This window comes from Serinus canaria, chromosome 1 (genome assembly GCF_022539315.1).
Source record: "Serinus canaria isolate serCan28SL12 chromosome 1, serCan2020, whole genome shotgun sequence".
Taxonomy (NCBI): domain Eukaryota; kingdom Metazoa; phylum Chordata; class Aves; order Passeriformes; family Fringillidae; genus Serinus; species Serinus canaria.
In genome coordinates, this window is record NC_066313.1 from 100111480 (window position 1) to 100136626 (window position 25147).

General features: G+C 37.2%; 1 protein-coding gene across 5 annotated transcripts in view; it reads left to right on the forward strand.

Annotated features, from left to right (window-relative positions):
* CNKSR2 (connector enhancer of kinase suppressor of Ras 2) overlaps window positions 1-25147 on the forward strand; it is a 206825-nt gene that overhangs the window by 50127 nt on the left and 131551 nt on the right. For all 5 annotated transcript variants that reach the window (XM_030234813.2, XM_030234814.2, XM_050978190.1 and 2 more), the window contains exons 4-5: window positions 9231-9318; window positions 24299-24340. In XM_030234813.2, coding sequence (XP_030090673.1) covers window positions 9231-9318; window positions 24299-24340 — 130 coding nt within the window. The remainder of the gene's footprint in view (window positions 1-9230; window positions 9319-24298; window positions 24341-25147) is intronic.

Consider the following 25147-nt stretch of genomic DNA (forward strand, 5'->3'; position numbering starts at 1 on the left):
TATTGGGGCCACTAGGGGGAGATAGAAAGATTTAAAAAATTGATTAGTAAAAGTTAGGAGCATGGATTTCATTTTATTCTGCACACCTGTTACTATTAAATCTAGACCCCAAATCTTAGCTTTTTGGTTGTTTTCTAGTACCAGTTCCATCTTGGTTTGTGAGAGGGGAGAGCAAACCATTAGGATGAATGAAGTGGCTGTTAGGGTTGTCCACCCCACTACCCCACTAGGCTGCCCCTGTGCAGTGGCTTTTGAGGTCATGCCTGGGAAAAGCAGCTAGCAGCAGCTCCAGCTTGCATAGACATGCAGTGATGTGGGTTTTGTACATAGGGAATGGTGACAACTCCATACAGGGTGTGCTTCACTTGTTGCTGTAGTGAGTGCTCTGTTTATGATGTTTCTGTGGGACGCTTAAGATCTTTAAGGATTTTGTGAGGCCTGGCACTATTATCTAAAGTAGTGTGAGAGTTGTGATTTGCTGAGTTACTTTCACTGTAGTCTTGCAATGCTATTGTGCAGAGCCCATCCAAGGACACTCTTTGTTCCAGGTCTTTGCCTGGAGCAGTCCTACTTCCAGATGTATGTCAGAAATTGAGTTTTACTCAAAACTCAGAGTAAAATATGAGTAGCTTTTATTGCCAGGCTTTAAAAGTGTTTTGGTTTAGTTTCATTTATGAGCTGGAAAACTTAAAAGAGAATTCTATTTTCAAAAGAAATTGTCTGAGGTTTTTGAGGAGCATGAAATAACTCTACTATAACATGCTGTAAGGAAACTGTCATCACTCTGATACATTTGGGTCTAATTTAAAGTTCTTGTTACTTTCTCAGCTCACAAAATGTATCCTCTTTCAGGAGACTTCGGAGCTTTAAAACTTTTTGTTTGATATTTTCTCCCTAATCTTAAACCTCTTTCGAGGGAATTTCCTGACAAGATCGTTGCCTTGAGAAAACATGAGTCTTTTGGGAAAGGGTGATGCATTTCCACTTTACTCTTCATGTAATTTAGACAAATGGAAACCCACACTTCAGGCTATAGCAAGAAACTACCTACCTGATCAAAGCAACTTGGCATTGAAATATCTCCTGTGATACTTCCCAAGGAATTATAGTCAGTCAGGTCTTCTAGACTTCCAGATAAATTGCTGGAGTTCTGTTCAGTCTTTATTCCTGTAATTCATGAGAGTTGTGTTCTTTGGAATAGTAATATATGTTACCTTTCTTTATCTTCCTTTTTCTCTGATGTGTCAAATTCCTGGAAATTCTTCTGCCCTCTGTAGGGCTGATTCACTCCATCCTGGTGAGGAATATTTAAAAATGTGTAATTAAATTAGGATTACTTTTTAAAATTCACTACTGTAGATTTGCACTATGAATGTGTTGCAATTTTTTGGCATAAAGCTATTTTTAACCTCATGAATGTATTTTTTTTCTGTGCACTAGTATGTCAGTAGTATCTGCACATCAAATTGGAATTGGAATTTGGCATATTTATTTGTTAATCCTGGTTAAGGTTTCATTCTTAGACCACACATGTATAATACACCTGAAAAATACTGTTAAATGTTGCTTTGTGTGTGGATGTGTTGGTATTCACTGCCTCTGCAATTTCTGAATTATGTATACATTACCCATCCATGGCTTTTGTGATCTAAAAGCAACATGAAGACCTCAAGGATTTTGAGAGTCGAAGTTACTTTTTTCCATCTTTTACAAAATTTTGTTAGAATTTTGCCACTTGCATCTTCAATGACACCAGTGAAAACTTGATATCTAGAGGCAAACATAAACTGGAAAGCAATGATATCATAGGGATCCCAGAAAATTCTTTTGAGCCCCAAGTTTAGAGCATTTACCAATGCTTATAAGTAGCGCTCTCTCTGGTTAGGACACAGCCAGGTCTTCTCAGCTCATTTATTTTCTGTGGATTTGCTGATTCCTATCAGTTGCAGTACTGAAATCACAATGAGTCCTGAATTCCTGAGTGCTCCGATTCATCCAACAGATTTTCTCCCAGATCTTAGCAGACCACCTGACAGGCAGACAGAAGGTTGTATCTTCTTCAGAAGCTGGCGCAACTCTGAGTGTTGAGTTTGTGTCCTAATGAGTCAGAACTGCTGCAAAGTGAAGACAGACTTGGGAGCAAAAGGATTTTATAAATCCTTCAAGCACCTCATTGTTCCTCTTCAAGTCCCACTATACATGATATGTTTTTCTTTCAATGGGACAGCTGGATTTAACAGGTACAGCTCATTACTGAAGTCTTGACTGGGAAGAACTGTATTGTTCTTTGTGGAAGAGGAGGCATCCGTAGAAAACCTGAACTGAGGTGACATTGATGGTAGCTTCATGAGCTCTGTCTCTTCCCATTTCTCTCCTTGCTCTGCCAGCACAAACTTCTGGTGATGTAATCTTCCACGTTGTTCCTGGCTTGATATGTTCTCTTTATTCACCTTCACCACATTCAGTTGTCTTTGCCAACCAAAATCCCTGGAAATCTGTATTTCCTGCAGATTGCACGAAGCAAGAATAGAATTCTTGGTTGTGCTTCTGGGCTTTTTCCTGTCTAGTCTAGTGTTTGGGCCATGTTATCTGGAGCAAGGACTCCTTATACCATATATCTTATGCAGCATGAATAGAACATTTTGGATCTTAACAGTAGGACTAATATCTGTATAAAGTATAAGCTTTAAGACTTAGAGAATAGGAGTGAGGAAGGATTGGTTGTTTTTAGGACTACCTGAGTCCTCATTAAAGAGACACTAAGATAATATGGTAGGGTTTTTTTCTTTTAAGAATTTAAGAAAATATGGTCAACTTCCCATGAGATAACTACTACAGCACTTTGCGTCTGCTGTTGTGTCACAGATTTTAATGGTCGTGAATTAGGGTTTGTCAAGCACCACTGGATTTTTTTAGTGTACTGTTTGACTCAGCCATCTGTGTGGGCAGAGAGTCAATATGTCTTTCACAGCAACTCTTCTGTAGCTCTTGTTTTTCATACTAGCACTACCCTCTTTTTGGAAATAAAAAACTTGAACTGCTGCTGCAGATTACACTGCAGTCTAAGTAGGAGAAACAAAGAGATTTTGTGGAGATAGATTTTTTTGTATTCAATACTTTCAGTGCTCTGGCCAGAGAAAAGCTAGCAGGCTGACAAATGTTCATCATTCTGATTAACTTACCACTGCTGTCTGGACACATGGTACATGAACAAAATGGAAAAAGAAGGTGAACAAAAAAAACCTTACTGTAGACAGAAATTGTTGGTTATATAAAACATATAGTAAAATTGCTGATAGAAATAAAAAACCAATAAACTTTCACAGTAAAAGGCCTTTTTGGCAAGTCTAGGTCTGCTTTTAGGGTCATTCACAGAATAGTGGGGTGTAATCCTATAACTTCTAAACCTCAGATGGGCAAATTATTTTGGTACGGGCATGAATTGCTACAATTTTGCAAAGCAGTTGTATCCATACAGAAATCCTATTAAATAAGAGTAAAATCTATTCCTGAAGTTAAGGACATTTGAATGCTTCAGTGGCTGACAGCAGAATAGGATCACCAAGCCTTACACCATGGGCTTTTTTGGTGATGCTTCGATGCATCAGAGAAATGCAGCCTGCAATGATGTAAATACTCCTGGTTTATGACTGAACAATTCTGGGTGTTCAGGTTTAGCACACCCTTTCAGTCTGCAGTGTGTAAAGCATTGTAGTAGGAGAACGCTCCCCACACCAAAATGGATGTCCTTCTTTTCACCATGGTGACATACTCAATGCATACATTTCCTTCCATTGTAGGTAGAATGTATTCAGCTGGATTTCTTTGCCCCATTGTTTTTTGGTGAATGAGCCCTGGTGATGTTTATGGTGTGGCTGTTTTGTAGTTTTAGGGCCGTGTTTGTTTGTAAGCCCCTAACTTCTTTCTTACAAAGAAAGTGTTACTGGTTTACAGTCTCCTTTATTAGAGACTTCATACAGTCCTGTTAGGTGTGCTTGGTTATTACTTGTCCTTTCAGGGTAAATCTGCTTTATACACAAGGTGGTGGGAGTAAACAAATGAAACCCAAGAAAAAGAAATAAAAGACTGAAGTGATTCTTTACTCACCACACCAGTATTGCACAATCTGTGAACTGGGTTTCAGCCTTAAACCTTTGAATCTTGTTTCCTTTATGCATTTCCCTTTTTTTGCTGGTTTGAGTGGTATACCAAACCTGTCAGTAAGTGCTCCCTCAGAATGCTACGGTACTTAACTGTATTGTGCTCCTGGAACAGCTGTGGATGTTCAATAGACCACTCATTTAAAGAATTCCTTTGTCCAGTGTGAATTTTACTGCATTCTTCCATGATTCTACATAAAGCAATTCCATTAGAAATACAAGTGAAATATTTGTTTCATGAAAGCCTAGAACTATGAACCTTAGATGGTTTAGACAGTTTATATACAATGGTACTGTGCATTCAGATTTTCATTTGACTGTAATATATTGCCTTTGAAGACTGTGTTATGTTACTGCTTTGGTTACCTCTCTTTTTGAAAGATTTTGGACTATTATGTTTAATCAAAAGGCTCTGAGGATGTTTTCCCTTGTTAGGATGCTAAAATAAATACAATACTGGTTTTAAACTGCTCACAGTCTTTATTCTTATAAAATATCTCAGTTGTGCGACTAATGGTGAAATAGGATTAATTTTTGGTTTGGGTTATACTTTTACTAGCAGCAGTCTGTATTTGTCCAAATTGCAAATTTTTAAAGTGAAAGTGTTTTTTCTATGTGTTATTTTCCCTTAATGTTATATGAAGAAGACAGATGAGGAGGCTAAAGTGTATGAGGACAAAAAAGTTGATAATGTAGAAATACTGAGGATATGCATCTCCTTTACAAAATTTTAATTATTTCTGAAGGATTTTTCTTCATGTGGAATCAGTAGTTGTGACTATTAATAGCTTTTGAATTGTATTATTTCTTAAATCTGTGATTGAATTAGCTATCCTATGTTAAGGTGGCTGTTTTTTTCTACCAGTCCTTCAGGGTCATTTCATTAATGTATTTTTGATATTATAACTTATTTTTTCATTCTGAAAGATGCTGATACTGCTAAAAATGCTAATTAGGTCTCAATTCATAAAAATGTACACACATGTTGTAGCCTACATTGCATGTGTATAAACAAAGTCACATTTCAGAGATGTTAGATTATTTATGTCAAACACTGGTATAAAAAAGTGTGAAAAGAACCAGTAGCCTTTTCATGCCTTGTCTTAGAAAAACCTTACATCCTATATAGATCAGGGCATTGAAGTTGATTGACTTTAGTGTTATTAAAAAAAAAAAAAAAAAAAAGTAAGCACCAGTGTTTTTTCCCCTGTGGATAAGGTGTTTCAAAGCTCTTCATCTTGCCCTGGTGTCTCATAAGGTAAAGGTTCACAATGTGGGTTTGCACAGTGGAAAAATATCGTGGTTCCCACTTTTCCAGCTTTATTCATGATCACAAAATGTCTATGAACTTAATTATCCTTGAAACCTATTACCCACTCATTTGTGAAAGTGGTTTGAAAATGACTAATGACTTCAAGTGTTGGAAAGGAGAAGGATGGAGAAAATGTGAGACTAAAGGCAAAAATACCCTGCATGTGTTTGCAAAAGCATTCACGTGATTGTGTAAATTTATTTTCCTTAGATATCAGGTGTGGAAGGGTTAGACAAATAATGAAAATGGGAAACCAGCAGAGGTTTGGAAGAGGAAATGAGTGGAAAGGGCATGTGGTAGGCATGCTGTGGAGCTACAAAGGTGTTTTCATGTGGGTGTTGCAAAGAAAATCACAATTTTGAAGGAAGGACAAATTAATTACATGAGAAGTAGTAAAAAATCTTCCACAAAGAGGGAAATGTGTATTGGAAATATATTGGAAATGACTGTGAGAAGTGAGACAATGAGACATAGATCAATGTTACAGCAGGAAGTGGGACAACATGTGGCCACAGACCAAGGCAGTTCTTTAGTTCCTGTTTAACTTTAAAAGCACAGAATTGGACAGTACAGGTGTTGAAAATTGCAAGTTTTTCTCAGGGAATTTTCTTTACTGGAGTTGTATGAGGTACCTCAGACCTGAAGGGCCTAGGGTCTGTGAAAAAGGTGGCTTTGAAAGAAAAGCACAGAAATTGCAAGGTGATAAAAATGGCTCTGCCAAGCCAAAGATTTTTTTTTTTAAATAGAGAGAAGTCGTCTAATTAAACAGGGAATTTCTTATACTTGGTGCATGTCTTAGGGAAGAAAGGGTTTTAGCAGCCACCTGAAGTTATAGTATATGTGGGCTTTATTTGCATTTATACAAGCTGATTCATCTATTCACAGTCAATAATATTGTGCTGTATTAAAATGATAAGCAATGGGTATATTACCAATGAAGAGATTTTTTTGTCAGATTGGTATTTTACACTGTGCCTCATGTGAACTCCAGCTGGGGATCCTACTGTGAAGTTTCTGTTGCTATTTTGATTGAAACTGCTGGCATGTTGTTACAATGAATCTTGCTGGACTTTGCCCACTGAAGTCGAGGCTTGGGATGGAATCCCAAAATACGTTTCCTTCAGCGGCAAATGTGTAGAAAGGCCCTTACCATTTATCCAGCTGCTTATGTAGAAGTGGCTGTGTAATTGTGCATTAGATAGATTACTCTATTGTGCTCAATAGATTGCCTCCAGGGATGTGGTCTGAACTGGGGAGGGGGAGGAAAGGGAATTGCAAGTTTAGTGGTCCAGTTTGCCGCTATACCCCAGAGAGGCATCTGCAGAAATTGATGCAAGGGAGTTGGTTTAAAAGACCTGCAGAGAAGGCAGTTGGAGGACCCCTTTGGTTTTCTGTGGGAGCAGAATTTATTTAAAACATGAACCTGCCTCTTTATCTTTTTAAGTTGTGAAGCACTTCTCAAAATCTTACATCTTAGTTGTTGATTTGTAGTAGTCTTCCTCCTGCTGACACCCTTGCTGCCTGCTTGACATGCTGTTGCCAGTAAGTCTTCTCTGTGATAACTAAAATGAGTAATGTCTCAGTCTCTTTGCCTTTTCTTTAAAGTCAACAAAGTTTATTTGGGGCATTTCTAATGATCTTCAGTAAAAGTAATGATGGCATTAAATACCATTATTTTACTAGTGAACCATGAAACCAAACTAAATTACAAAAGTATAAGGGAAGATGATGTGGTACTAGAAGCCAAAGCCTACTGTGTGATTTTGTTTAGAAAAATGCTGGAGGCTGTGAAATGTCAAATAGATTCTAGTTGTGTAATTTCAGGATCAAATTGTATTAACACTCATACTTAAAGTAAAATAATACCATTTGCTGGTTTGATTCTATTCATCATCAATAAAAGTAAGTTCCTAAATGAACATGACCTTTTTAAATCAAGGTTTCAGGTAGATTTCAGAACCTCTATAGTTACAATTATGGACGGAAAAATCAGTGGTTTTGTACTTCTTGACTAATGTACATCTTCAAACACAATTATCACAGAATCACAGAATACCCTGAGTTAGAATGGACCCATCATGATCATTGAGTCCAACTCCTGACCCTGCACAGGACACTGCAATAATGACACCTGAAAGCATTGTCCAAATACTTCTTGAACTAAGTTATGGTTCATAACCAAGCAGTTCAGTTACCTTTCATCCTTTAATATGCTCATATATCTCCTAAACTTCAGAAATAATCTCTGGGTGTGCCTGTGGGTTGGCCTGCTCTAGTGTGTACCTACAGTATGGTTGTCATATGCTGCAGAAAACTTGGACTCTGAATTGTGAGTTTCTGTCTATGTTCAATGACTTTTGGAACTTACCTTAGCTTCCAGTGTCTGTACTTTCATTTTTAAACAATGTGCTGTTTTCCTCTCTAGAAGATAAAGGCAGAGAGTGTATATCATTGTGTGATGTATTATATAAAATAAGCTGGTAGACTTAATTAAGCACCTCAGAGCTAATTCTGTCTTATGAACCATCAGGGCTGGATTGAGAGCCCTAGAGAAGAAAGAGAGCATAAGATGAAACCATCAGATATTGGGGAGTTCACATGGCGTTATTAATGGACAATTCCAAATCTGCCTGCACTAAAATTTCAGTAATTCTGTGTTTAGAATTACTGTAATTTAGAAACCTGTTAGTACCAGTAGAAACAGAGTATTTACAGCTATGATTTGGACTTGCTCATAGCAAAGTTCTTTGTACTGGAAATGTCTTCAGGCTTAAATAAGGAAGGCGTAATACCAAGCAGTGCTGTAAAACTCTTCAAGGTATATTCAACTGTATGTGAAGTGATCAAAGAAGCCAGTTGTGGAAGGGATTAGTCACCCTTCCTGATATAAAGACAATCTCACCACCACCTGTTTTTTTGTGTGTTTTAAATGTTTGAAGCAGGTATATTAGAGACAAATGCTATCTTTGTGATGCTAATAATACCTGTAAAGTCCTAATAAAGTCAAGCTCTTGACCCCTCTTAGAGAAAATAACAGTCCTGCCTAGTGTTTAGCTACTTCTGAATAAAGAATATGGGTCACATATATGAGCTTACAGTTTGAGAGGCTTGTAGAACACACTTCAGATAACTGCCGGCTTCACTAACCAAATGCATTTTAGCAGTGCCTCTAGAAAGCAAGCAAGCTTCCAGGTAGGCAAGCATTTTAAACATCCTACTATGAAGTTTTTAAAGGCTAGGACACATGTAGGTAAGGTCTGTGAATGTTGAATTACACTGTTCATTTCACTAAGCAGTTCTGACTGAACCACAGTGTGTGGGCATGTTGGGCTGTGCTTCCGGTTTAGGCTTTGCAGACACTTCTCAGCATTCATTGATGCATCTCTGGCTTGAAATGCTGTTTCCCCCTCTAGATAAAGATTCTACTTAATTCCAAGTCCCTCTACTACTTCCCCCAGATATTAGATCAAATCCCAAGAATCCCAGTAAATCAGCCAAAAGCTTCTCTGATCTCATTCACATCTAGACACCATTCATATCACAGGAGGAAGAAGTGCCTCTGGCTGTCTTTATAAGGGTATTCCCAAACCAATGCAGAAGGCCAGCTAGGCTTCTTCTGGGGGAGTAAAGGTAGTCCAGAAGTAAACTGTTAGTAATAATGCTTTTATAAATGGAATTTCTGAAAAAGGAACTTAAAACTGCAAGTGGATATTTATTTGCTAGTGCTATTCAACATTTTTTTTTTCTTTTATTTTTAGATCACCTTTTGCTGCTGTCACAGATTACTCAGTAACAAGAAATAATGTCATACAGCTCTGTCTGGAACTAACAACGATAGTACAACAGGTATGAGACAGTCTGCTTAGCAGTTTATTTTTTCCTGAACTGTAAATGGCTATTACCTTCTTCCCCACAATTTTGTTTAATGCTGGCAATATCATTATCCAACCAAAATAAGGGAATAGTATTTAGTAAATGCTTTTTATAAATTCTGTTTTCTGGTTTTATAGTACTAGTTTGTGTTGTTCTGTGTATATGGCTCTGCATATCTCAGTAGTATTTATCTTGGGTTCTCTAGTATAATATAATCGCTATAAAATGAGGTAACTATTTGATAATTTGCATCTTTAATTTCTTATATTTTGTCTTTAAATTTTAATTACCTGTCTGGTTCAAATGATCTGTATATATTGAACTTTAGTAATCCTTTCTTTCCTAAAGTTTGTATCATCAAGACACCTGTTGAAACATGTTGCCATGGGATGGTTAGAATATTTTGGCTATATTTTTGTACATCCTACCTTCAAGAAATCCAGCAGTAGTTACTGAGAAGTAACTTGCTTAATGCGTTTCACTGGGGAGTGCAAACCTGGGAACCTTCCCTGCCCTTCTGGGTGTGGGTTAGGTCTGTCTCTGTGTCCTTCTGTTGTTCTGCTGAACTGTAAAGTCTCTGCTGCCAAGCAGAAGTCTGAGGGATGGTTTGCACTTGAGAAGTTAGAGTGGAGAAAAGGGGAGAGAGTGGGCTGGATAGGAGCACTGAGGAGACTCTCTGGTTTTCACAAGCATCACTCAAAACTAAGAAAAATCAAACTTCTGACTCAGCTGTCCAGACTGGTCATTTTCTACAGCAGCTGTGCATCACTGTCTTTGGATAGTTTTTAGATGAGGGAAGGATCTGATCAATTTTCATGTGTCCCCTATTAATGAGAAAGTGGGTAAAGTAGCAACCACAGCAATATTTCCCAGTAGTTAGGTCATTATCAATTCTTCTGAAAAATTCATCCCCATCCATTATACTGCTAATTCACTGTGATGTAGGTTGATATTTCTCTAGGTATATTTTTCACTGAATAACTGTTACTATTTAATACCTTTGGAGAACAGCATTTTTACCTTCTCCAAAAATGACATAATTCTGTAATCAGAAAGCAGTTCATGAATCCATACTTTGAAGTCAAAATGAGCATTTATGTGCCTCAATTTAAGCATGCACTGAAATTGAATTGGGCTGTATTCAGAAGAACAATAATGAAAAATTCCATTAGTAGTCTCAAACACGTGGTTTGAGCTCAACTTAAATGCATTCCAATGTAGCATTTCAAAATGTCTTAGCTGCTGGTTTTTTAATATGCTCACTGATCACGCTGAGATTCTTCATTGTGCTTTCTTTTGATTGTAAATTAAATCTTTTAATATCAGGTGTTTTTTCTGTCTCAGAATCTTGTTTTCTTTCATATGCAAAGTATTTTATAGTACCTCACTAGCTTAGGGGTTTTTTTGTAAAGAATCTACAGAAGGGAATGTTGCAGTTTTTCTTTTTAACAGCAGTGAACAGTTTTTTACAATGCTTAAAGGTTTATAAAAGGTAGACAGTCTGTACATTTTTTTTTAATACGGAACTTTTTAAAGACTTTTGTAAAATTTAAAAATAGAACTTCATTAGCTGAGTTCCATCAGGACTTTTTTGTGTTAAGTTACAGTGAATGTTTTGATTTATTAACCAAAACCAAAAAAACAGTTCGTTAGTCAAGATGAAGAATAAAAAGTGCTAAACTTAAGGTGGCTTGCTTGAATTATTTTGCACATTTTGAAGCTAATTGCAATACTGTGTTCTTTCATAGAATTAAATTATATTGGGTGTCCTCATTATCAGAGCTAAATGGATAATCAAGTAAAATGACAGTAGAGCATCACTCTTATAAGGATGATGTTTAAGAAAATCTATCGAGTGTCTGGTTTAACTTATAAATAATTAGAAAAGTTGGAGTCAGAGACAGGTTTTGGCATAAAATGTGGGAAGACACATGCTTTGTTTTGACTATCAGGTTTTCTATGTGTGTTGCACATTGCCCAAGGCCTGACAGGTCAGTGTGCAGTGGATATTTGCCAGTGAGAGCAGGTCCTTCAGACCACTGCAAGTTATCACTGTAGCCTGCACTAATAATTTTTCCTTCCCCTTAGGATTTTAGTATATTGTTTCACAGCCTCTTCCTGCAGGCTTTGAGTCATAATACTGTCCTCCTTGCTGGTGGCTTCTCTAACTCAGAGCTTGCATTCTCATTCATTTTTATAAGAAACTCTTTCCTTGCAGAAAAACTGGAGGGGAAAAAAAATAAAAACCAAACTAATCCATGATACTATTATTGTTTTTGCTACCATTTCCTTGCATTTTCTCTCCTACACATGTTTGTCTCTCAGTAGGAATTGAAGGCTGAGCATTATATGTACTTTTTGTTTCCTCTGCTTTGCATAAAAAAGGCCAGTTCTTTCTTGATGGTACAGGATGGATATTAAAGGGCTGTGGGTGAGCAGGTTGTGTGTTTGTGAGATTGCTTTGAGTTGTGCTTTGTTTGCATTTGGCTCATTATTGAATTTAGATTTGTGTTGACAGCATTACTCCAGTCACAATTGTGTATCAGGAAGAACATGAGAGCCTGTTCTTGGTGGTGTTCATGGAAGTCTTACTGTTGACTTAGACAGTTGGGTTATTCAGCTTCAGAAGGTGCCATGAACTGGTCCTTTGGAGTATGTTCATTTTGGTTTAGAAAGGTAGCAGTAGCTACACTGATAGCTTTAGGGAACAGAGGATTTCTTGCTTTCTTAGGCAGTCTGTAGATAGCTTTTATTTTTATTCTCAATGCTCTTATTCCTCAGGAAGTCATTAACGTTTCTTTAAAGAAGCTTTCTTCTTTAAAATTGAAGCCCTGGAAATCTTGGGAATATCTGAAAAGTCTAATTTTATATTGACTTTGTAAGTTACCAGACAGTTAAAGAAAACTTTGCTGCTGAACACACTATCTCTTTTGCTGCTCTTTAATAGTGATCATTAGTAGCCCTCATCACATGTTTTTTGCTTTCCTTAATCAGCTTTCACAATGATTTGTGGTGTTTATTTAGTTTTAAAACCACTGGTGTTTATCTTGCAGCTTTAGTGTCTTGTGGGATTTACTCAGGAGTATGCTGCAGTAGGAGCATAGCTGTAGGCCTGTAAATACTCCTTTAGAAAAGCTTCACTGCATTTAATTCTCTGCTAAAGACCTCTTTGAAGAGCTGTGGTGGAAGCAATGCTGTGTGACCGGGGTGGAGATGGAGAGCAGTCACTTGGCTGCGTGGATCTGTCTTGCATTGTTGCCACAGAGCACACTTCTGACATCAGCTGTCTCACAGCAACTTCTGGAGGTAACCTCAGATTTTGGATGACACAGGGTGAGAGCCTGAGTGATGCAGTTTGGGAGGTGGCAGCCACAATGGAAGCTAGCAAAGAGAGAGCAAGATAAGCCTACACAAATGCACTGTCTGGACTTTATGGGCACCTGTGATTTTGAGCTAAAAGCTGTGCTATAGTGCACACAGAAGTGCTCTGTGCACTGCTTTAGCTGAGAGGTTCCCATTTAGAGGCATTTGAGATATAAATAAGAAAGTGTCCATATATCCCTTGCCCAATGGATGCACTTCTCATCCCAGGGGATATTTCTTTTGGGCTTTTAGCCATGGCTGTTTTTCAGATAAAAGATATTGAAAAGGATCACAAATTATTTCTTGGGAAATGCACAATTTTTTGGGTCTCTGTGAGTTTTGTAATCACATGGCTGTAAATTCAGAAGAAAAATGTTTCAAATGTTAAGTTACACTGATAAATGTCAGTAAAGGCTTGTTTTCCAGTTAAAAGGATAAAATGGAAATTTACCTTCCTAGCTCCCCTTGCTCTGACTCAGAATCCAGATGCAGGGATATAAAGTGGTTCTATTAATTTGTTAAGGACAGTATCAAATTCATGAATGAAGAAGAAAAATTAATATCCTGAGTACCAGTCTTACAAATTATCTCTCATCTTTTCTATCACAATTCCTCACTTTTGTTTTTAAGTCCTAATTATTAAGGACTTTAAGGACTCGCCAAATATAGCCTAAAGTTTTAAAATTTCAGGTCATACCAAATGCTAATTACCTCAGGAATCTTTAGCTAATAAAATGGTTTTAGTAGTTTAGTAGTGTGAAGCTGTGATTGGATCATCATTAAAGATGCTTTGGGCCTCCAGATTGCAGGGATTTTCAAAGCCACATGTGTTTGCTGGAGACAGTTGCATATTAAATTTCAAAGTTTTTTATTTACATTTTTAGCATTATTCTTTCCACCCCAAATTTATTACCAAATGTTTGCAGAAAAAACTTGTTAGCCTGCTTTTTCCTTCCCACCTTTTTTAGATAAAAATACTGCATGATGAGGAGGCCACAATCTTGAAGTTTTTTATTTATGTGCATAGCACACTGCTTTTACAAAATGCTTCATTTTTGATAAGTGTTCAAGTAAGGGGTAAGTGTACAAATAGGTAGCTAGATAGATGTGGGGGAAAGTTATAACTCAATAGCTCCCCTTGAAAAAAAATTCACAGGCAACATCTGCCTATATATATGAAATCAAAAGGGTCTTCATATGAGAATATTATTACTCATTGTCAGTAATGCTGACAGGAATTCACTTACCTTGTATCTTTCAAGTGCTGCTCTTACACAAGATTTTCTGTTTTATAGATTTCAAAGCAACTCTCAGTAGTGGTGTTTCAGGATACATACTGATCTGGAAAGTTATTCTCTTCACTTTTAAAAGTTAATGTGTAATGCATACAATGTATATGTAGTCAAAAATAGAAACTAAAGGAGTGTGGGAAGCATGAAACTGTTGTTTGTTTGCAAGAAACTATATCAAAGTAGTTTAAGTGTGTGCTCATGTATGCTCTTTAGCAATGTTTTTCTCTTTTTCATAGTAAAGTAGCTTATTTCTTTTAAAGCAGTCTTTTATGAAAAATTTCAGATGTAATTTAATGTAATGTAAAAAGCACCTGAGGTACTTACCATTGATGCCTTTTCCTGATTCTGGTAGTTTGTTTCTGCTGTTTGATTATACAGTTTGTTTTTTTTTTTCCCTTGAAATGGCTTACTTGTGTACATATTCTCTTTTGATCTAATTTTTGAACTGCTTTTCTGAAATGGAATTAGGCATGGAATAACTGAAAGATTAAAAAGTCAATAATAGTCTATTGGGATGAACCTCTACTAGAACTAATTTGATGACTCATTAGTTGTCATTGAGATAGGTGCTGTAAAGAGGTATGGAGTTTTCTTCCTGAAGTTGTGTACTGCTGTATATTTCTGTGATGTGACATTTTCAAAGTAGCTTATGAAGCTGCCACCCTGTAAAGGTGAATTTGTTTTCTTTTCCATTCTCAGAGAAAGTAATTTCTTTTCCTAGGGTATGGAAGGAAAGAAACAAAAAAACAAAACCAAAAACCACCAAAAGACTCAAGGTTGCTTAGCAGGTAAAAAAATTAGTAACCAGAAAGCAAAAATGAGTTGGTATTGACTTGTTTTGTTATTTTTAGGCTTCTTTTTTTGTTTGCTTGCTTTTCTTCCGGATTAATGATGGACAGTATCTGAACATGGGGGAAAAGTAAAATGCAAAGCAGAAAAATTTGTAAAAAAAGAGTATTCTTTTTGACAGGGCATGTGTTGGTAAACCAATGCAGCTGTTAAATTTTTCTAAGAAATGGAGCTTGAGTGGGTCAAGGTGACAGTGAAGGAGTCAGGGACTATGAAACCCACTCATGGAACCACAAGCAGAAAGTTGGTGAAAACTGAGATAAAGTGTAGACAGGAGAGAAAATGTGGGTTTGTATCTCATGTTTCCTTTAAAAAAAAGCTTTCTTTATAAGACTGATGTGGGCACTGTGTCTGTGCACACTGAGTGGCATCACAGTCTCTGAGTGAGGCACACAGGATATTCCACTCTCACTGTGTAGTTCTTTATACATGGTAATTTCCATGATTAATGGTGATGTATTTTGTTGGTCATATCAGTAGATGTGAGGCCTGAGTCTCTGCATTTCTATTACTTTGGAAACTGATCTCCCTTCCCAGAGGCAGGGCAGTCTCTGTAACCAGGGACACTGAAGCAAATTCCAGTTCAGTATGGTGAGTTACAGAAACCATGCGTTGCTAAGTAGCTAGTAAGAACACAAACATTAAAAACATAAATTAGTGTAGTGTCTGTCTTTATTTCAGGACTATGTATGTGTTTGTTTGCTTAAATCCATTACAAATACATACATTTGAGATGACCCAATATGAAACATTGAAGTTGTAGCTGAGCTTGGAATGCTCTCTACCTAAATATTAGTACTTTTTTTCAGTTCAATGAATTTAATTTTTTCTATTGGCAAAATAACCACCTGGACAAATATAAAACATGAAATATTTTGCTGCAGCTGTATTTTTAAAACCAGGATTATTTCCATGACACTACTGGAGGAAAAGCAGAACTGAAAAATTAAGAAGTTATTTACCTCTAAATTGTCTTGGAAGTGACATTGAAAACTTAGGAACTGCACAATACATTAAGCTACAAGCTCTATTTTGCATGCCAATAATAAAATAGTTTTGGGTGCATGAGGCTTATTTAGAGGTGTGGGAGTGTTCTGACTTTGTTTTTTTTCCTTTGGCTGTACGACTTTTTCCTCCTCAGTTCCTATCTCTCATCTGTTGATAGTTTCAGTGATTTTTTTTCTGCCTCTGAGAATGTCACCAAGTAGAGAAATCATCTGAGCAGCTGAAATTTGACTTAGACCATGTAAGCACTTGGATTCTGAAGGATATATGAGCAAGTATCAATGATTTTAGTTGGTGCTGAAATACTGGCTGTGGTTTCTGACTGAATTGTGTGCTGGCTCATTTTAGAAAAAAGGAAGAGGTGTAACTCTCTACATGCAAAGTAAGAATTAATATGTGGCCAGATCCCTAAGGAAAGCAACATGATGTCTTTTACAGATGGGAGGAATAATTGGAAATGGAAAATTACTTCAGAAAGATAGAATAAAAGAGCTTAGTGTACCTATTACATCTCTCTTAATCCAGCAAGCAATTTTTCCCAGTAGTTGCTTGGTCTGTGGGTGATTTATGTAAGTTGTATTAAATTTCTACATGAAGTATTCTGTTACTATGGTGATAGGCGCCACTCCACACAGATTGTTTAAATAAAATTAAAGCAATTCTTTGTACTCAGTAACGTAAGTAATTGCTATTAGTTTGTACACAAGGGTCATGAACTTAGAGTACTGCAGGTTTATTGCATTTTCAGGGAAAGGCTCTAGACTTCTAGAAGCATGTGTGTAGGTTGCATAAGAAATGTCCTTTTTTATAGCATTTATTTAGTAGCTTACATTGTATTTTCCCAAGAGATTTTTTTCCTCCTCTTACTGTGATGCCTGTTCACCATTCTGCTTTCTCCCACCTCTGTCAGTTCTTATGCACATTTCCAATGGGCAAGGACAGAGTAGGTCCTGCAGGTTCAGATGAGTTTACTGGCTTTAGTGTGGAGGGGAAGGGAATTAATTATAATAGAATGAGGATGTTATAGACCCAGTGGCAAGAAACTGCAGGAATTGAATAACTGTAGCATAAGTGAGAAAGATAGCAAATATTTCTGAACGGCAGTGGGAATAAAATCGACAGGATTTGTGTGGGAAGCGAAGAGGAGTTGAAAATGGCACCCAGGTTGTGAGCTTGTGGGACATAAGGTGGTGGAGCTGTTGACAGAGATAGGGAAAGAATGGGGGAACAGGGAGTGTTTGGGAAGAAACGTGATTGCAGCTCTTCAGCATCCTGTGTTAGGGCTGGTGGCAAATATCCAGAAGGAGATTCTGAACTGTGAATGTGAACAGAAGGACTGAGAGATCTGTGACTCATCCACACAGAGATGGTAATTAAAGCAGCATGATTTTAGGAGGCTGCTGAGCAATAGGGAAGAGGTTGCAGAAAAGGGGAGAGTTGAGGATAGAGCTCCCTGGGACTGTCGCAGTTGAAACAGCCATAATGGGAGACTTTTTGAGCAGCCCAGTGGAAAGAAAGTCATGGAAATAACATATTTTGGGGTGGTTACTTAGAAATACAGTGTCGATTTTAACAGTGTCTGTGTAATTTTTAAAATTAATTCCATGTGACAGCAGCCAAGGGTTACCTGTGCAAGCACTGAGTGTTGTATAGCTCGGAGGAGCTTGCTATTGCATTTTAGTTAGGTAAGAGACAGAAGAAAGGTATTTCCTTTCCCCCTCTCTGTTCCAAACATTTGTCATTTTCAGTGTCTGAGGCCCATACCTTTTGTATCTAACTACCTGCCAGACCTCTTAAAATATAAGACGTGGAAAATACACAATGTTTCCATCAGGAAACAACTGACTGTGTCATGCTCTTATTTCTATGCCTGCTGTCAGAGGAGAATGTTACCTTCTTACCAGCTTCTGTAGCTTTTGGGCCATTTAAGATTTTTTTAACTTACTTGTACTTTTAAAGGGGGTTGGAGGAGAGGGTTGAACAGAGCTGTATATCTGCCAGTTTGTATTCTGTTATTCCAGTAATTACCCAGACATGCCTGTAAATCACAGTTTAAGCAGGATTCCATAATATCCATCAATTTTCTAATCATCATGTTCTACAGAACACAGCATTTTGTCATAGGCAGCCATATCCTGGGCTGCTTCAAAAGCAGATTGAGGGAGGTGATTCCCCCACTCTACTCCATTCTTGTGAGACCCCACCTGCAGTGCTGCATCCAGCTTTGAGGCCCCCATGTAAGAAGGATGTGTATCTGTTGGAATGACTCCAGAGGACACTGCAAAGATGATCAGAGGGTTGGAGTGCCTCTGCTATGAAGACAGGCCAAGTATTCAGCCTGGAAAAGAGAATGCTCCAGGGAGACCTTATAAGCAGCCTTCCAGTGCCTAAAGGGGCTACAAAAGAGCTGGAGAGGGACTTTGCACAGAGGCATGTAGTGACAGCATATGGGGAATGGCTTTAAATTGAAAGAGGCCAGTTTTAGATTAGATATTGGGAAGAAATTCTTCAGTGTGAGGGTGGTGAGGCACTGGAACAGGTTGTCCAGAGGAGTTGTGGATGTGCCATCCCTGGCAGTGTTCAAGGCCAAGCTGAATGGGGCCCTGAGAAACCTGGTCTAGTGAGGGGCATCCCTGCTCATGGCAGTGGTATAGGAACTAGATGATCTTTAGGTCCCTTCCAGCCCAAACCATTATAGGATATCATTCAAGTCTACAGTTTCAAAACTCATTGTTTAATCTTGCCATCAGCTGAATTAGATATATTTTCAATGTATTTTCTAATTAGTGAATGGCTAAATGGACTCAACTGTCTTACCCTTTTACCTGTATGGAAACTATGTACCAGTGTCTTTGTCTGAGAAAAGTGGTAAGAGATAATAATGAATGAAAGTACACTAAAGATTATAAAACTTTCGCCACCTTCATGTGTTGGCCAAGCTTTAGACTTAGTCAGTCATTATTGTTGAGAACTTTTGTGAAGATCTTCAGTGACAACTCCAGCAAAACTCAGTCTTGTGGCTCTCTTGCTTTAGCTGAATTGGGCAGAATTCAAACCAAATGAGCCCTTCTAGAGCCAATGGCATAAATTCCCTAGACCTGGTGACACTCAAACAGGTGCCTTGGAGCCAGAACAACTTACTTTGCACTCCTGAGACTGAAGGGGCTGGAAGTTATGATCTGGGCATTCTCAAGTTAATTATATTTTATTGTTGCTAAGTAGCAAGACCAACAGATCATTTGTTTGACTTATACTGCTGTAAAAGTATTCAGTTACCGATTTAATCAATTTGAGAAGCAAAGGGGTGTAAAGGATTTTTTGGTTTAATGCCAACCAATGGCTACATTGCTCAAGAGGGTTTTATGCCAAAGGTTTGGCAAGTCATGAGAGCCTGAACCCCCTTTTAAGTAATCATGTAATTCATTATTTTTGTTACAAATAGAAAACTGGAGCTGCATAGCTTAGAACATTTTGCAGGTCTTGAAAAACAGTGGTGACAACAATTCCATCTGACATGTTTTTAAGCAGTATGTAAAGTCTAGCCCTCTTGAAACTAGACATGGAAGATTAGTGGGATTTCTCATGCATTTTCCAGGTAATTTTACTACCACTTTTTAAATAGTGTTTCTTACACAATTATGTACATTTTTATCTGCCACACACTGGAAAAAACAGTGCAATATTCACATAAATAAACATAAACATATATTAGAAAGCTTAATCACTTTGTTAATCATAATTAGCTTCCTGTAAATTCAGTTGGACTGCAGAGAAAAATAACTTAAGAAATAAAAAAGGAGCTCCACCACAAGCATCCGAAAAGCTACCCAGAGAATTGATGATTTCATGGCAAGCTCTTGCTCTTCACAAGTTGCTCCAGTTGAATTGATCACACAGCCTGCCTTTTTATGCAATGCTACTATCATATGAATATCCAAAGGACATTTTTGGATATTCATATGATATTTTGGATTAATATGTTACCTGAAAATTTTGACATTTGGAGTTTGTTCCTGAAAATCATGAAGTCTTCATCTGTATCAGTTCTGCCTAGGAATTTGCCTTGCTTTATAAGAAAAAAGAAATTAGGATGACTACATATACGTGAGCAACTAAGGCATTCTGCTGAACAAGAAAATATAATTAAAGGAGTCCATGCCATCTCTTGGGTACTCTGATGTAAGGATTACTAGAAATGCTGAAATGTTAGTGAAAGATTTAATGCATATATGTCTGCATTTCTCCCTTTTTTAATCCATTAATTATGTTTACATATATTTTTTTTTTCTGAACTAGCATAATTTTGTTCTGAAGTAAAGTTATGGAGTTGACAGGAACTTAAGACTGTCAAGAAGAGTGCAGTGCATCAGCTGCCTGGAATACATGGCAAAACCATGAATAATAATAGTTGTAGTATTGGTAATAATGATAGAAAGTTTTAAGATTATAGCCTGAAAGTATCCTGAGAGAAGTGTTTGACAAGTAATTGCAATAGGTAATTTGACAGGTTGCAAACTTGGACTTGTAAACCAAATTATATGGATGCAAAAATAGAAATGTTTTCTACAGAATATTTATCCCACAGTTACAGTACTGAAGAACTGTATGAACATTTTTTATCTGTGGGACATGGGAGCAGTAGGGTAAGTTGACAGGCTGTCTGTATCTCAGTTCTTCATATTTTGAGTTGAGACTTAATCAATGTGGTTGACAAGAAAACAAAGAGTAAGAAAAGTACTAGTGTAATTAGCTGGTCCCATTCCTCACTTCAGTGAGATACTAAGACAAATGTTTGAAAAGAAGGCAGTGATACTGAGGCTAGAAGAAAAAAAAAAAGAAAGGAAAAATAAAGCATTGTAAACATTGCTTTTGAAAACAAAAAAAAGTCCACAGATGTTTGTATTTAATATATGTTATCTCATGTCTGATTTGTTTCAGCAATGTCAGGGGTGGGATGGGTAAAATGTGTACATTTACAGTGTTGTCACCAGTCAGTGCTGTCTGATTCAGTGGGTTTGATATAAACATCCTCAGCAATTATTCCTTATGACATTATTGTAGGATCTGTGGAGATACAATTAATTTTTTTTTGTAGAGATCATGTGAAGGTTATGAAGGTCAGAACTTCTGGAAGAAAAAAGCAATGCCTGTCAGTTACAGTGTGGTGTAGGGTCTTGCTGGTCTTAAAACTAGGTTTTGAAATTGTACTGGGATTGAAGATGGAGAAGAACCTGCCCCTTGATTTGTGTGGTTTGTTCTTGCTGCTCTTATCTTCCTCCCTTATTGCTTTTTTTTTTTTTTCCTTCCAGTTTTGGAGCTCTTGTTTCTCTTTTTTTAGGATAGTTCCAGTTGTATGACAAAGGTCCGTTTTGCCATTTTTGTGCATGAGGCAGAGCAGGAAAGAGTGACCATGAAGATCTGATATTAGTCATAAAGTTGTTCCATTGTATTTCCCTTTTAAATCTCTCCTTTTTCTGTGGATGATACTCTGCCATTTTTCTCCCTTAAACTACTAATGGCCAGTATTTGACCATATCTTCAGGAGATGTAAATTAACACAACTTCTTTTTTTGCTGCATTAACAATATGTGTCATTAATGTTTTAGAACATTATCCACAATTAGAAGATAACCTTGCAGTGTTTCAGATGAAGTTTTGTTTGGTTGGTTAGATGATCACATAGCCTAGCTATACTTACAGTATGGCAGTGAATATATATGCAAAGTTCGGAGAATAAACAGGTAGAAGTAATAAATCTCCTCCTTGCTGTAACTGTGCCTTTCAGTTCAGGGATAATCACGGTATTGGTTTAACTAAGTGAATAGCAAATTTTTAGCTTGTGTAGGAGTAAAGCTTGGTTGCAGATTTTTATGTGTGTTCTTGCTTTTCTAAAGTAAAAAAAAAGTTGATGTTAAACTTGCATATGATCTGTTTCTTACCTTAATTGCAATATTTTGGTACTCTAGTTAAACAGATATTAAAGAAAATCTTTCAGGAGTAAGATATAGGTTTGTATGGAAGAAAAATACATTCTCCAGGTGTGGGTGGTATTGCTACTAAGAATAAAAATTTATTTCTAATTGCTCAGTTGCAGACTTTTTATAGTTCTCAAGTGCTTTAAGCTCTTTTAGATGAGATGAAATGGGTATAAAAAAGCAATAACTGTAAATGGTAAAAGCCCCCAGTAATAAGCAGTAAACCCAAGGGGTGTTTGTGGAGGGTGGGCACAGTTCTCTTCAGCCCTTGCTTAAAGACAAAGCACAAGGCAGCAAAGGGGAAATAAACTGTTCCCTGTGACAGAAAGTGGCTTGTGGCTTTTGCTCCTGGGGTCATTCAGAAGCAGTCTCAGCCCTCATCTCTAGGGATGTCTGCAGGAAGGGGAAACAAGCTGCAGGGATCGGCTTGGTGACCTTTTCCTAAGTTTCTTTGAATCCTAGACTTCAGGGCTGTTCTGGGTTGCCATTGTAGTTCTTGACATTCCTGCACATTTCCCAGAGTTCATGCTTGAATTGTGTTTAGTTGGGTGTCATTCATGTATAGAAAAAGTATATTTTAGAATTGTTTTTTTACCTAAGCATTGCATCTGCTGTCCTCCAGTCTTTCTTTTATGGTTTACTGAACTTTTATGGTTTACTGAACTTTTAATTTTTCTCTTGCCTGAATGTGAAGATGTAGTATCAACAATCTGCTGATGCTATGCGATGAACTTGTAGCACATCTTCTTCTCAAACCCTGAATTTGTAGAGAATTGTGTGTTGAGGAAGGAAATTCAGGGTGAATATATTCATAGACTGGATGCCTGAGAAGTTTTCCACTTGTTTTACTAGCTTTTGTGGGTTCAGAAGTATTTTAATTTTTTTATATATAGTCTTGGTTTGTCAGAAGAAAGCATGTTTCTTTAGCTTCCTTCATGATTGTGGGGGAGTTTTAAATTCAAGGATTTAGCAATATTTCTCTCTTATTCACTGCTTTCTTGTTTGTAATAAACCCCTACAGCATTTGAAATGAAATCCTTCTTCCCTTAGTAGTGAGACTTCTCAAACAAGCCTCTTTAAACTGAGTGTTTAAATTTATAGTAAACTCTTCCTATTGCAAATAAAATTATTATGTCTGCTTAAAAGCACTTTTTTCTTTAATATAAATGTTGCAATCTCTTCCTGCTATTTTTGCAAAATGATTCATAAGTAACCATGCAGAAAATAGATGTATCCAGATTGAAAATGTTACATGCCCTCCCACATTTAACAATGAAATGTGTGTTTTGCAAATACTTCATTGATGTCTGCATATAATTAAATGTGTTAGATTTTCTTTCCGGCTAAACTTACTGGCAAATGTTTCCTGAATGCCAGCAGCTGTTATTGGGAAAATGCTTCCTAATCAACCTGCTACTTCTGCATATGTGGCTTTATATAAAGCTTAAGGACACATTGGCTTTTCTTGCCTCCTGAGTAACACTTAAAGTGTTTCATGGATTAAAAGTTCCTTTTTTTTTTTTTTTTTTTTGAAACAGTTGCATATAAAAAAGTTGGTTTTCTAGCAGGATACATTGATTTAAAAATGAGTCTTTAAACATGAAAACTTAGTCACATCTTTCGTGTGGTTTGGTAGATAGGATATAAAGCATCTGCTTTAAACAGAGTTTGCGCTAATTACCACAAAGTTACAGCACCTGAATGAACTCAAGACTGGTTCTTTCACCAATATTAATTGTATTTCATGTGCTCTCTACCTTGGGAATTCTATTTCCTTATATCCACTGAGATTCTGGCCTGTCAGCAAAACCTTTGCAGTCCCAGCCCCCCATCTGTTGGTGTTGCTTATGGAAGCTGCCTCTCATGCTGCATGAGGTAACGAGAATGTACCCATGGTCCCAGCAGGCTGGGTGTGCCTCAGATTTAATGTGTGAACTTTGTGTGCAGTGTTTCTCCTCCCTCCTGTCAGGGTGTGTTGTAAACAATCAACTCCTCTTCCCTCTCCACCAAGGTTCTCCTTCCCCTCTTCAGCAGTGTGCAAAAATGTCAGTTCATCTCAGCAAGAATTGTTCATCTCAGTCACTTAGGGCTGTTGCTGGTATCTCTGTTTTCCAGTGGGACCATTAGAAGGAGGTAATTTTTGTCCATGCTCAGGGATGGCTGCTGGAAGGCACTTGGGTGGTAGGGATGTGACTAACTGGTATGTGCCAAAAGCATGTAAAGTGGGGAGAGTGTTGTCTGTCTCAAGGAAGGAAGCAACTAGAGCTAGTGAATAGATAAAAACATTTACCAGTATCTCCTTTCCTTTCAATGGTAGCTTTACACTTTCTTTCAATTCTGTCTAAGTCTTTGAAATATTTTGTTTCATCCTAAAGGCTTTTCAATTCGGTTCAGTTCCTTTAAGGGTAAATCAAGGAAGGGAAAATGATTGGACCAATTTAATCTGCTTTTTCTGCTTTACTCTTTCAGGATTGCACAGTATATGAAACAGAGAACAAAATTCTTCATGTGGTGAGTACCATTTGGATTTCTCATAACCAAGTTTGTATAGATCACAGAGAATTTTAGAGCTGTGTATTTTGTGCTTTTTGTATGCAGTGCCAGTTTGATAACTAACTAGACTGGGTATGACTGTGTGAATTTATGGAACTACTTGTGAGCAGTTCAGGAGCTTTGAAAGAGTTTGTGTTTGTCTGGCTCAGGCCCATCTGTTATTTATAAACCATGATGAGAAGAGTGATGTTTTAAAAAGGCAGGTTGTTGAGAGAGAGATGGTTGCTAGACTTCTATGAAATTATGTTTGTGTTAGTGATATAGCTTAATTTATACAGCTTTATTCCTCATAGGAGCCAGGAGATAGCCTAATGATAGGAAAATGAATGTAATGTTTCCTTTAGAATTCTCAGCATAAATACAATAGTCTCTTCTGAGAATCTTTAGTGCTATTTATGGTAAATAAAACAGATTAAAGTTATCAGTGAAATGAAAACATGATGAGTTTAAAAGGCTGGTGTATAAAGTGTCAAAAGCTTGAGTAAACCTTGTCTCAGAGCTGCACCCAAATTTTGGATGTTAAATTGTGTTTCAAGTTGTGACTGAGCTTTAGTGAGCATTAAGTTAACCCACAGCTTTTTTCGAATTAGTTTAATTTATTTCACGTTCAGGTAGCTTTTGATATCTTACTGTTCTTATTACCAGAGCTTAAGCCAGAAAATACTGCATTTCTTTAGGTGATCTTCCCAGTAAATGTTGAAATACTTCTTTTTCTGTTATTCGTTTTATTCATAGTGTACCTGTATAAAATGCTTGGCAGGCTGA